Source organism: Staurois parvus, unplaced genomic scaffold, assembly GCF_062004578.1.
Source record: "Staurois parvus isolate SC_StPar_1 unplaced genomic scaffold, SC_StPar_1.0 ptg000594l, whole genome shotgun sequence".
Taxonomy (NCBI): domain Eukaryota; kingdom Metazoa; phylum Chordata; class Amphibia; order Anura; family Ranidae; genus Staurois; species Staurois parvus.
Genome location: NW_028318390.1, coordinates 1,474,617 through 1,487,844, shown reverse-complemented (window position 1 = coordinate 1,487,844; position 13,228 = coordinate 1,474,617). Strand labels below are relative to the sequence as shown.

The 13,228-nt window shown below is 44.2% G+C and overlaps 1 protein-coding gene across 2 annotated transcripts in view; it reads right to left on the bottom strand.

Annotated features, from left to right (window-relative positions):
- Positions 1 to 13,228, bottom strand: part of LPCAT2 (lysophosphatidylcholine acyltransferase 2) — a 428,744-nt gene that overhangs the window by 145,095 nt on the left and 270,421 nt on the right. For both annotated transcript variants that reach the window (XM_089692556.1, XM_089692557.1), the window contains exon 12: positions 3,578 to 3,731. In XM_089692556.1, coding sequence (XP_089548682.1) covers positions 3,578 to 3,731 — 154 coding nt within the window. The remainder of the gene's footprint in view (positions 1 to 3,577; positions 3,732 to 13,228) is intronic.

The following is a 13,228-nucleotide window of genomic DNA, read 5'->3' as shown; positions in this document are numbered from 1 at the left end:
TTGTGATTGTCACAATATAAACCTTTTCACGGTAGCATTTATACTTTTAAAACTACAAGCATTTGAAGATGGCAATCGCCAGTGAAGATGGCAAGTTTAAAAAGCCTGTTTAGAACAGACATGCTGACATTCCTCTCAGAGTGAGTTGTCATAGCAACCCAGCTGTCTCAGCACGGTGAGCCTACTGCGCCCACTCCAGGTGCAGCAACCAAAGGTCACTCAAGAGGCAGATGACTCACCAGGCTGGACTGTGAGCTTCAAAATACAAGCTGAAATGCATTTCTCACTATCAGGCTTGCAATGTGCCCTGCTTACATTTCATCAATCATTTGGTAAAGGTTGCGGCAAGAACACTTTACACAATTTCCCCAGAAATTGTAGATTTTCTAGTTTTTATTCTTATTATAGCCATATTTGCCACGCTAACTCCTCCCACAGTTTTTACACTACAAAGACAAGTAATATATCAAAACGTGCGGATTGTTCCCGATTGGTGTGCTATTACTTTGTGGAACGTTTCGCCGAATCGTTCAAGAAATATCGCGGTTTTTGTGGCGAAATTTTCCCATAGGAATGAATGGTGCATGTAGAGTGGCAGCAGAGCACAGCTAGAGTGTGCAAAGGAAAAATCAGAACATGATTTGTAAACTGCCATCACTCTGTCATTTTCAAGTCCACCTACACATATCTTATATCAAAACGTTCAGCTAACCCTGCTGTCACTAAAAATGTTCACGGCTAGGACATACTCCTGATAGTTTTCACAATATGACCATTTGTTTGCACCTCACCCCTCCCATTGACTTTCATTAAAACTCCACTCTAGACACCAGACATTTTAAGGGACGTTTTTAAACTGCAACTTTGCCTTCATTTTTAATATTTCAGAGACATACTATACATCAAAATTTAGGCCTGGTTCTTGTGATTGTCACAATATAAACTTTTCACAGTAGCATTTATACTTTTAAAACTACAAGCGTTTGAAGATGGCAATCGCCACTGAAGTTGGCAAGTTGGAGCAGTGTGTTTAGAACAGAGCTTCTCACATGCCTGACTGAGTTAGTTGCTATAGCAACCAAAGGTCACTCAAGAGTCAGATGAGTCACACAGGCTGGACTGTGAGATGCAAAATACAAGCTGAAATGCATTTCTCCCTCTGTCAGGCTTGCAATGTGCACTGCTTACAATGTGCCGGCAAGAACACTTTACACAATTTCCCCAGAAATTGTAGATTTTCTAGTCTCATATATATATATTCTTATTATAGCCAAATTTACCACCCTAACTCCTCCCACAGTTTTTACACTACATAGACAAGTAATATACCTAAACGTGCGGATTGTTCCCGATTGGTGTGCTATTACTTTGTGAAACGTTTCACCAAATGGTTCACAAAATATCGCTGTTTTTGAGGTGAAATTGGTCTCATAGGAATGAATGGCGCAATGTTGAAAACTAGAGTGGGAGCTGACAAAAGCTAGTGTGAGATGAAAAATCAGGACATTATTTCTAAACTGCCATCACTCCCTCATTTTCAAGCCCACCTACACAATCTTATATCAAAACGTTCAGCTATCCCTGCTGCCACTAACAATGTCCACAGCTAAGCCATAGTCCTGATAGTTTTCACAATATGACCATTTGTTTGCAACTCATGCCGCCCATTGACTTTCATTGAAACTCCACTCTAGACACATGAAATTTGAAGGGCAATTTCTAAACTGTGACTGTGCCCTGATTTTTAATATTTCAGAGACATACTATGCAGCAAAATGTAGGTCTGTGTCTTGTGATTCTCACAATATAAAGCTCTTCACTGTAGGATTTATAGTTTTAAAACTACAACCATTTGAAGATGGCAACCGCCAGTGAAGTGAGCAAGTTGGAGCAGTTTGTTTTTAACTGCTCCTCTGCCCTTGCTGTATAGCGAGTTGCCATAAGAACCCAGGTGTGTGAGCAGGCAGCAGAGTTGCAAAAGCTACTCTGCCCACTCCAGTTGTAGACTACTGGTGGAGGCAAGAACACTTCACACAATTTCCCCAGAAATTGTAGCTTTTCTAGTTTTCTCTTGCTCTACATTATTTTCATTTTCCCAAATGGCATAGGTAGCATTATTATTATTATTATCATCTAGAATTTTTGTATACACATTTTCTATAACATGGAATCACCTGTTTATATGCAAACATTTCTATTTTACATATCTATTTATTTATTCACACAGGACCCTTATGGTCTCCATGTTATAGTGCATAGTGCAAAACATGCCTAATTTGCATACCTTTCCCTTAATATCCTCCTCATAGGTATAGTGTAATTTTTTAAATTCTATTTCAATCAAAGAGGTCTTAGTCTAATTAGTTTAAGAGAGGTAGGCTTGATATGATTTTTTGTACTAACCTATGATGATACTTGGGCCTCTCCATGAGTTGGCTGGCCCTATAGTTCGCCACTATCATTTGCCAATATACTGTATGCTGTTATAATAGATTTTTTTCCCATTGGCAAATTTCTCCTCACCTCCTGTTCCTGTGACAACTCAAACATTTTTGATTTCCCATAACTTTCCGCACTAGAGACATAGGTCAATAGAAACAATAGTGTGGCTTAATCTTCCCAGCAGGCACACAGACAGCTATAAGAACATGACAAAGTTTCTAACCCTTTTTCATTACAAAAACTTTCATTTTTTTTATCTGATTTATTACAAGTTCTTGTTCTTATTATTTGTGTAAAATGTGTAATTTAGAAAAAAAACATCTAATATAGTTTATTTCCATGCCATTGCACTCACAAAACATTCTGAGCTTTCTAATAGGGCAGCCAAGAAGTAGATTTTCTCTTATGGTCTGTCTTTCTTACTGATACACAATAGAGGCATGTAGGAGGTGTGTGTTTATAATAGTTCTTAACAGGAGGAGACAAAAACTACACTTTTTAAAGCATAGGCCTAAAAATCTGCAGACACAGATGTTAGAACACCATCTGCTGGATAAATGTGCCATTTACAACTTACAGATATTTAGTATTTATTATTTAACACTCCAAGTAAAAATATAAGAATTTTAATCAACAGCCCTGAGTTTTGTAAAAAAAAAAAATATGTAAGACCACCATATGTTCATTTTACATATCTGGAGCCTTTTCTATGAGTTAAGATGAATGGCTGTATTTTCAATTGAGCTTTCAAGTCTAAGGAGTTGTTTTATTAAAGGCAAATAGACTGTGCACTCTGCAGGTACAGTTGTTCTAGACCTTGGTAAATAAAGTTAAGCTTCACTTTGCATGCAAAGAAACTAAAAACAAAAAGGCACTTTCGCTTGCAAGTGATTAGATGATGAAAGTCAGCAGAGCTTCCCTTCATTTACGAAGCTCTGGAGCAACTGCACTTGCAAAGTGCTCAGTCTCTTTGCCTTTAGTAAATCAACCCCTATGTGTATTTAATGGTGTAAATGGAAAAGTTATTCAGACAGTGAAAGGGTTATACAACTGTTGTAGTTTTGTGGAGCTAAAAAATCAATCCCATTGCTATGTTCCAGTAGCTGCAAAGTATAGAAATTTGTGCAATACATACCCTGTCAAACAATGCAAACAGTTCTCTTAATACATCCGTTACTGGTAACTTCAAGTGGCTGGCAAACTCTTCAATTCCAATTCTTCCTCCTTTTGACAGATCAGCAATAGAAGCAAAAACCTCCAGCTGTTTCTGAATATCATGCCATTTTATTCTGTAATAAATGAACAGACAATGTAATACAAGTTAACTGCATCCCAACCATATGAGCTATATACAGTGTGTGTGTATGTGTACATATATAAAATATACAGTATATTGGTCCAGAGGTATAATTTTAACAAAAAAACTTTAATAAGGAGCAGGCCTAATCATACAGCTTTCTTGAAGGTGAACATTTAACACAAATCCTCTGATTGCCTTGCAATAGCAAAGCCTTAAAGGAAAAGTTCACTAACATGTTACATGCTACACCCATATTCTGGGGTGTAACATGTTTCTGTAGGACTGGCCCCCACATCCCCTGATCCCCCGTTGTGAAAGCTAGTGGGGCATCTTCTCGTGCTACCTGTCACAAATTTTTAAAAATGCGACCGTTCTGGGCTCCACCTACCCAGCAGCATCACCCATTCACATAGTTCTGTGAATGAGAAACTACAAGTACCAACAGCCTGTTGAACACTGTGGTAGTTCATTGATTCTTCCTGGGGCAATCTTTCCCAGCTCCAAAAACAAAAAATAGTCAGTGAACATTTTTTACCAGCAAAAAAATGTGCACTTATTTTTTGTTAACAGGTTAACTTTAAAAATGCACATGCTTTTAGAAAGCATTATTATGTCATCTAATGAAAAGGATGTTAAAAAAATTGTGTTACTGTTCATTTCAAATCACACATTTGTACAAGCATACAGGCTGGGTGGTCAGGAAAATGGAGCAAAGCCCTTACTCATACCTCCCAACTGTCCATGGTCCTGCAGGACCTTCCTGGAATTTCAACCAATTCCCCGAGTCCCACAGGTCTGAGCTGCATCCCAGAGCCCAATGCTGGAAGGAGTTCCACAAACTTAATTTTCAGGCATTCGCAAGGAAGGGATTCTGGCTACTTACATTGCTGGTTGGCAGGGGAGAATAAGTGCACCCCGCACGAAATGCAGGAGTGCAGGGTCAGGACAAGGGGGAGCGCCGCAAAAGCACTGTGTATCCTACTGAATGCTCTGGGTTTGGACTTTCCTCCACAGTTTGCTGCTAAGGTCTTCCACCCAGCAGCCAGTGTGATCTTTGTAAGTAACCCAAGCTTCCTGTCATTCACGAACCTTGGCCAGCATTGCCCACAGCCCCATGGATGCTACACAAACAGAAGGATCCTGCCCTGGGGCACTGGTGAACAAAGAGGTAAGCAGGCAAGGAAGGGGTGGGGTGCAGAAGTTAGCACAGAGAATGGGTGCAAAGGTGAGCCAAGAGGGGCCTTGGGGTGTGGAGATGATCAAAGAGAGGGATCTGAGGTGCTGAGGGACGTTTGGGGTACAGAGTAGAGAGAGGGGGGGGTGCAGAAGAGAGCAGAGGTTAGCAGAGGTTAGCAGAGGGAGAGGAGTTGTGGTGCAGAGGTTATCTGGGAGATGGGGTTGATTTGCAAAAGATTTGAAGAGAGGGGGAGTTGGGATGTACAGCAAGGAGCAGTTGGGCTTCAAAGGTGAGAAGAAAGAGGACAGAATGCAGACATGAATGCAGACATGAGCAGAAAGGGCAGTTGTAGTGCAAAGGTGAGAGTAGAGGTAAGCAGAGAGGGGGGTTTAGAGTGCAGAAATGATCAGAGAGGGGGGATTTGGGGAACAGAGATTAGCAGAGGGAGAGGGGTTTGGGGTGCAGAGTTTAGCAGAGAAGGGAGTTTGGGTGTAAAGGGAAGCAGACAGAGGTGCAGAGGTAAGCAGAGATGGCATTTGGGATGCAGAGGTCAGTGGTGGGGGAGTTTGAGGAAAAGTGGTTAGCAGAAGGAGAGCAGTTGTGGCGCATACAGTAGGTTAGCAGGGGAGAGGGGATTGCAGCTGTGAGCAAGAAGGGGGTTTAGATGCAACTTCTCCCCTAGAAATCCCCACCACCAAAGGGGGTAGAGGGAGAAGGGAGAAAGAAAGTAGTTAATTGTAGTTATTAGGCCACACCCAATATTTAGCATGATTTAACCACACACACTTCTGTTGCAGCACGCTACATGCATGTCACGGGTTGCTATCTCCCTAATGTGTCCCTCATTTTCTGTTTCAATTCTTTTATTTTTAGGAAAGATTTGTTTTAAGGATACAACCGGCTCAAGATATGCCCATGCAGGGGCAGAGCAGAACAATAGTACATAATGAGATACATCCTGCTGACTTGTATTAGTCAAATAACGGAATGTCCAATGACATCAAGGAGGGACAGCAAATACCGAACCAAATAATAGCAGCAGCAATCCATCATATTACCAGAAAGAAAAGAGGAAAAAAGAAGAAAGAAGAAGAGAAGAGAAGAAAAAAAAAAAGAGAAGAAGAATCAGAAAGAAAACATGGAGGAAAGGAGAACTAGAAGAATCACAGATCCAGGGCTAGCACAGGCCGCGACTATAAGAGGCCATAACTAGTAGGAGGCAGGGATGGCAAGGAATAACGTATCCAAGGTTCCCAAACTTTAAGGAATCTCGGATGAGAATCACGAAGAATGCTAGACATCTGTTCATTGACCAATATAGCATTCATCCGGGTCTTCACCCCCTGGAAGACAACCGAAGGGGTTCTCCAAGCTTGAGCTATAGTACGTGTGGCCAAAATAAATAGGTAGGATGCCAATTTCTGCTGAGACCCAAAATTGGGCAGTGCAGGAGGGCCCCCCTTGCATCTCTACGGACCGTAATGTGAAATAGCGCTTGTAGCAAACAAAAAACCCTAGACCAGAAACCTATCAATCGCGGGCACGACCACCAAATGTGTAGGACGTCCTCGCGTAGACCACAGATCCAGAAACACCTATCTCCGCCAGTCGGATTAAAGTGAGCAGTCCGAGCCAGGACCCAGTACCACCGCAGGAGAACTTTATAGGCTGCCTCAAGAATGACTGTATTGAATGAGCATTTCACCACCAACTCCCTGGGGAATGCTGACAGACGTAGTCAGAGGGCATTTTGCGGTAAGGATATGTAGAGGTACGATGGAGGGATAAGACCCAGTGGCACAACTGCAAATACCTATAATATTCCCGTGGCAGGACCCCCCTTGCCTCTCGAAGAGTTTCCCATGATGGAAACGTACGAGCACTCATAAAACCATGTACAATGACGAAGCCATGGGAGGTTCACCAAGAGAAAGAAGGAGGATGTTCTAGGCCTGGTGGAAATAAAGGATTATGTGTAATCAGCAAAAGAGGTAGAAGCGATGATATCAAATTACCTGAATATGTAACAGAATCCCAGGGTCGTAAACTGTGAAGCATGATAGGGCTCAAATCTGGAAGGCGCATCTTAGGTGGGAGCCAAAGCAATGCAGTTAAAGAAAGCAGAGCACAGTTGGGTAATTCCAGGAGTACCCATAACGGGATATCTGTCGTGGCATGAAGCATAGACAGCTGGGAAATCTGACCCGCCAAGTAGTATCTAGAAATATGTGGAACTCCCAAACCTCCCTGTAATCTATGAGTATACAGAGTGGCTCTAGGCACTCTGGGACGTTTATGAGTCCAAATGAAATGGCGAATCCGGCTTTGCAATACACGAAGAAAAGACACAGGGATCTGAACAGGGAGAGTGCGGAAAAAGTACAAATCTTCGACAAGATAGTCATTTTGACAGCATTTATCTGGCCAATCCAAGATAAAGAAGGAAATTGCCAAGAATGAAGCAGGGAAGTTACAGAGCACAGTAAGGTGTAATAACTGGCTGAAAATAAGGCAGAGTAGGAGGAAGTAAGTGCAACACCAAGATAAACCAGAGAATGGGATGTCCAACGGTAGGGAAATTGTGTCTGCAATCATTCAACCAGGTCGGCAGGAAGCGTAATATTCAATGCTGTGGTTTTAGACAAATTGATGTGAAGGCCAGATATAGTCGAAAAACGGTCCAATATGACCTGGAAATTGGGGAGAGTGATGAGAGGACTGGTTAAAACCAAAAGAGCATCATCCGCATAAAAGTTGGCCTTGTATTGAGTGCCGGCATAGTGGACACCAGAAATATCCAGGTGATTTCGAATGGCTGCAGCTAGAGGTTCAAGGGCGAGAACAAAAAGAGCAGGTGATAATGGGCATCCCTGTATCGTGCCCCTGAAAATAGAAAAAGAGGAGGAAAAGAAACCTGCATATTTAAGAGAGGCCGAGGGGGATGAGTATACAGTAAAGCTGAGATCCAAGCCAGAAATGCGTCACCAAACCCCCATCTAGACGGCGATGCAAAATATGAATGAGATGGATGACTTTATGGATGTTATCAGCAGCTTGTCGTCCCAGAATGAAGCCAACTTGATCTCGATGAATAAGTGAGAGTAGATACTTATTAATTCGGGTGCTCAAAACCTTTCCCAGAATCTTCAAGTCCATATTTAACAGCGAGATTGGTCTAAAAGCTTGCGGTTCAAAGGCATCTTCAGATTTCTTAGGGATCATAGTAATATGCGCCTGAAGAGACTCCAAAGAAAGCTGGGAACCCTGCTTCAAAGAATTGAAAAAGGCCGTCAAGTGAGGAACCAGAAAGATGGCAAATTTTTTATAGTAGAGCCCAGAAAACCCATCTTGGCCTGGAGCCTTGGAGGCTTTCAAAGATTTGATGGCTTGATAAAGTTCATATTCAGAGATATCCGCATTCAGGGCATCACGGCTGCAATGGATAAAGAGGGTAGGTGTAGCTCAGTGAAAAAACTATCAGCATGTTCAATGAACATGTTCGGTTTTTGGTAAAGAGAGGACAAAAAAATCCGCAAATCTATGAGTAATCTTCACAGGGTCCAAGGTAAGGTCACCGCCCCTCATTCGGAGTTGAACAGGTTTATGCATGCGACCTAGCGAATTAAGCTTTTTGGCCAACATTGGCCCCGGTTTATTGGCGCATGTATAAAACCTATGTCCGGCCCAGCGTAAAGCCTTCTCAGCTCATGTAGTGGAAAGAAGATCAAGTTCAGCAGCCACCACATCTCGAGCTTTCCTATTGGCTGTAGTCGGACAGGCTTTCCAAGTAGCATCTACCACAGCCAATTTCAAGGTCAGTTCCAACATCCTCTTCTCTCTGGCCCGTTTCCTGGACGAGGCAATCTGAATCAAGTGACTCCTAATGGTGGCTTTGTGAGCCTCCCACAGAGTGACGGCCGAGAATACAGAACCCACATTGTCCATAAAATAGGATTGAATGTGCGAAAGAACCTGGGAGCAAGAAGCCTGGGTGGTGAGCAGGGATTCGTTGAGTCTCCATAGAAAAAAGGGCTGAGCCATACCAGAAAGACACAGTGAAAAGATCAATGGGTCATGATCAGACCAGGGTGAGATCGAGATGACAATCTTTTGAATTAAAGATAAATGTTGGAAGGAAATGAAAACGTGATCTATTCTACAAAAGCTCAGGTGTGGGGCCAAATAAAAAGTGTATTCCCGCGACGTAGGATGCATTTTCCGCCAGACATCAACCAAACCATAAGCTTGTAGCGTATCACACAATTTAGATTCCTGAGAAAGGTCATGGCTAGGGGTCCCTCCCGTCGGGTATTGGCAATCGACAGAGGAATTAAGAGCAACATTCAAATCACCCACCAATAAGAGAATACCACGTTGGTGGTGCAAAATCACCTTCAACAAGTGAGAAAAAAATTTGTGTTGAAATCTATTTGGCACGTAATAACCCACCAGAGTCACCTCCTAGTCCCAAAGGGTACCCCGGAGGAGCAAATCCTACCGGTGGGATCGGCTATTTCCAGGTTGCATGTAAACAGCAGATTGCAATCACCACGCCCCTATGCTTCTCAAGTGCCGAAGCAGAGAAAAAGGTTGGATAATGGTGAGAGAGGTAATGCGGCGTGGAGGATTGAGAAAACCTTGTCTCCTGCAGACAGACTACGCCCACGTCTTGGGACTTAAGATGATGGAACACTTTAGAACGCTTGGTCAGAGAATTAAAACCATGGATATTTTGAGAAAAAATCTTCAAAGGTTTTAAAGCCATACTGAGTCAAAGGAATTCAGCTGCCAAAGTACGCTAGGGATAACGGTCCAATCCGCAAATGCAACCTTATCCTGGGCTACCCGGATCCTTGAGAAAAGAAAGAAAAAAAACAGACAAAAAACAAAAGACAGAAGAAGAAAGTGTACACTCTAAGATAGAGTAACAAAACCACGATCAGTGGCAATTGCGTCCCAACCATAAGGATACACATAGGGGGTGGCTCTACCATCGGGCACATGGGTGCGTCATAAACAACATAATACAAAAAGAACCTTCATGGGGAGGGGAAGAAAGGGGTAAGGGAAGGAAAAGGAAGGAAAAAAGGGAAGGGAGGAATAAAGAAAAAAAAAAAAGGTGGGGGGGGGGACATAACAAGCAAAAAGGCAAAGTCAAGTACAGTACCTTAAGAAGTGCATAACATGACACCATAGTATATAAAGAAAATGTAAACATGTACACAAACATATCAGCAGATTAGAAATGAGGCATTGTCGGGTCACGGCCCCAGTAGATAAGGCAGAGGACCATGATCCAGGAGGACTCCCGGTATATATAAAAAGGGACAGTAAACACCCCCCCCTGGCAAAAAAAAACCCCGAAAAAAACAAGGAGCCGGCAGAGCCAAGAATCCACATAAACAAAATCCTAGTATAACAGAAAAATTAGCGGATAGTAAAATTAGAGGATAGGATACAAAACTTACAAACATATCGCCTACCCCCCCCCCCCCCCCAAAAAAAGAAAATTTTTCAACTCAAATTTGGACCGCGAGGAGCCAGCGGGGGCCGGGGAGCACCACCAGTACAGACCAGTATTGCATAGAAAAACATTTAAAACTATAAAACTGAAAACAAGCAACATACAAAACATACGAAAAGTTCACCCAACAAGGGCCAGTCAGGGTCTCCGTCCCATAAGAAACGCGGAGAGTCTCGGCAATGGAGCAAGCCATCTGCAAAATGAAAAATCTTACCCATCCAACCGTACTCAACCTGGATCAGAGCGGGAGGATCTGGACAACGGAGGGGTACTAGGGAGAGAGCGGTTACGGCTGCCAACTTTCTCCCATATACGCCCCAGAGAGATGAAAGAGGATGGGAACCGGAGGGCCGCACCGGGATGTCGGAGGTATCCCGCGAGGGCAGAAGGTGTAGCGCCTACAGGGTCGACTTGGCCTCTTCCGGATTGTGCACAACATGGCTCCGACCTTGGTACGCGAACGTTAGCTTAAATGGAAAGCCCCATTGGTATTTGATGTGACGGTTCAAGAGGACTGACGTAAAGGGTTTCATCTATCAACGTTTCTGGATGGTGGATGGTGCCAGATCCGTGAACAGCTGGTACGGATGACCTTGAAAGTGAAGATCCTGCTTGTCTCGTGCAGAGAGAAGGAGCAATTCTTTCGTATGGTAATAGGTGATTTTAATTATGATGTCCCTGGGAGGACCCTCAGACCTCCTTTGGACCCAGGGCCCGATAGATGCGATCAAACTCCAGACGGTCTATTAGTATCGCCGGATCCAACTCTTGAAAAAGCGCGGTAGCGGTGGACGTGAGGTCAACGATGGCTTCGGGCAGGCCACGCAGGCAAAGATTACCCCGACGGGACCTATTCTCAAAATCTTCCAGGCGCAAGAGAGCCACGTCAAGCTCTGTTTTCAGATCTGAAATGTCCTGTTTATGATTTTCAATCACTGTAGCCGCAGCCTCCATCTTATCTTCAAGAACAAAAGTGAGGCTGCCCAATTCGCAAATTTCCTTGGTGAGATGAGTCGCTAGTCTGGAGGTGGCGGTGTAAAGCTGTCAAGGTCCTACCTTTCCTCAGGGCTTGTGCTTCTCCATGTGCTGGCATCCATCTTAGGTGTCTGCAAAGCATTGTGGCATCCTTTATGCTTTCAGCCCTCTGCGGCTCCTCCCCCAGGAGGTGGCGGCTTATCACATATAAGTCTGCTGGTTGTAGCTGTCCATTGCATTCGTGTCCTGTCTGTTGCACAGCAGCAGCTCCTGTTTAGTTTCTCATTGCTCTCCGGGATACCGACTCAGACTCCTTCCTGGCTTCTGACCCCGGCTCTGGCGATCATCCTTCCTGGCTACTGTTCTACCAAGTCATCTGCTGTTGCTGTTGGACTTGCATAGACTCTGTCTTGTTTTTGGATAATAAACCTACCTTTAATTGCACCCCCTTGTGTGTCTGGCTCTTCGCTCCCTGACAGAAGCTCCTGCTGCAGCATGGTCTTGAACCTGGCCAGGAGGTCTGCATCCTGCAAGGGGGGCTGTGGGTTGTCTGCGGCCTGCAAGGAGAGCCGTGGGTGGTCTACGGCCCACAAGCAGGGCTATGTGTGGTCTGCGGCAAGCATGGAGGGCTGTGGGTGGTCTGTGGCCATCAAGGGGGGCTGTGAGTTGTCTGCTGCCTGCAAGGAGGGCTGTGGATGGTCTGCGGCCTGCAAAGAGGGATGTGGCTGGTCTGAGGCCCGCAAGGGGGGCTTATGGAAGTCTGCAGGAATGTCAGGCAGGCTCTCCAGGTCCGAGAGGGTGTCCGGGCTGCCCGAGGGTAGCGGCCAAAATCGAAGCCTGGGCTTCTGCAGGTAAGTAGGCCGCATCTCGGGACCGGCTCGGCAGGCGGGCACTGGAGGTGCGGGAAGCCTCTGACTTCTTCCCCATAGGTAGCGGGGGGGTCTGCAAAGATAGAAGGTAAGTGTGGGGGACAGAACAAGCTCCCCAGGAGGCAGGGTAGGTGCGGATGTGCCCGGCGGTGGAGGAGCGGGATCAACAAGCGTCCATCACCGAGTGTGTCCCTCATTTTCAAGTCCAAAAGTTGGGAGGTATGCCTTTACTGTCAAGCTGGGGGGTTGCCTTGGCAGGGGGACACCTATGATACCTTTTCACATTCCTGTCCTCAATGGGATAAGGAGGAGAAGTCACAGATTGGGTAATACTTGAGAATACGTGGGCCCTTATCTCTGCAATACTCACCAAAATAAAGTATTACAAAGCACCCTTTCTAACCATTTCCCAAGAAGGAGTTGAATTGAAGAACACAATAACACTTAGCAAAAGTCTTTTCATTTAAAGAAAATATATCAAAAAAGCAACAGACGTCACATATCAGTCCAGAGGTTTTGCAGCATTACAATCTGTACCAAACAGATTCCTGCTGATATAGGAGACATTTCTGGCTGTCCATAAATATAAACATCACATGTGACGTCCCAAATAATGTGATGTCATTAGACAGACATGATCTGATCCACCTCTATTAGGTTCTACTGTGGATAACCGGAAGGGAGCCACATAGATTTGCTAATCAGTTTCAAGTACAGTCACATAGTTACATAGGCTTCCTGGAAAAAGACAAAAGTCCATCCAGTTCAACCAAAAAGTTATAATCCTACACCCACAGTTGCTCCAGAGGAAGGCAAAAAACCCCAGCAAAGCATGATCCTATTTGCTCCTGCAGGGGAAAAGATTCCTACCTGATCCCCCAACAGACAATTGGAAATTCCCTGGATCAACTTTACCTATAAATGTTAGTATCAAGTTATAT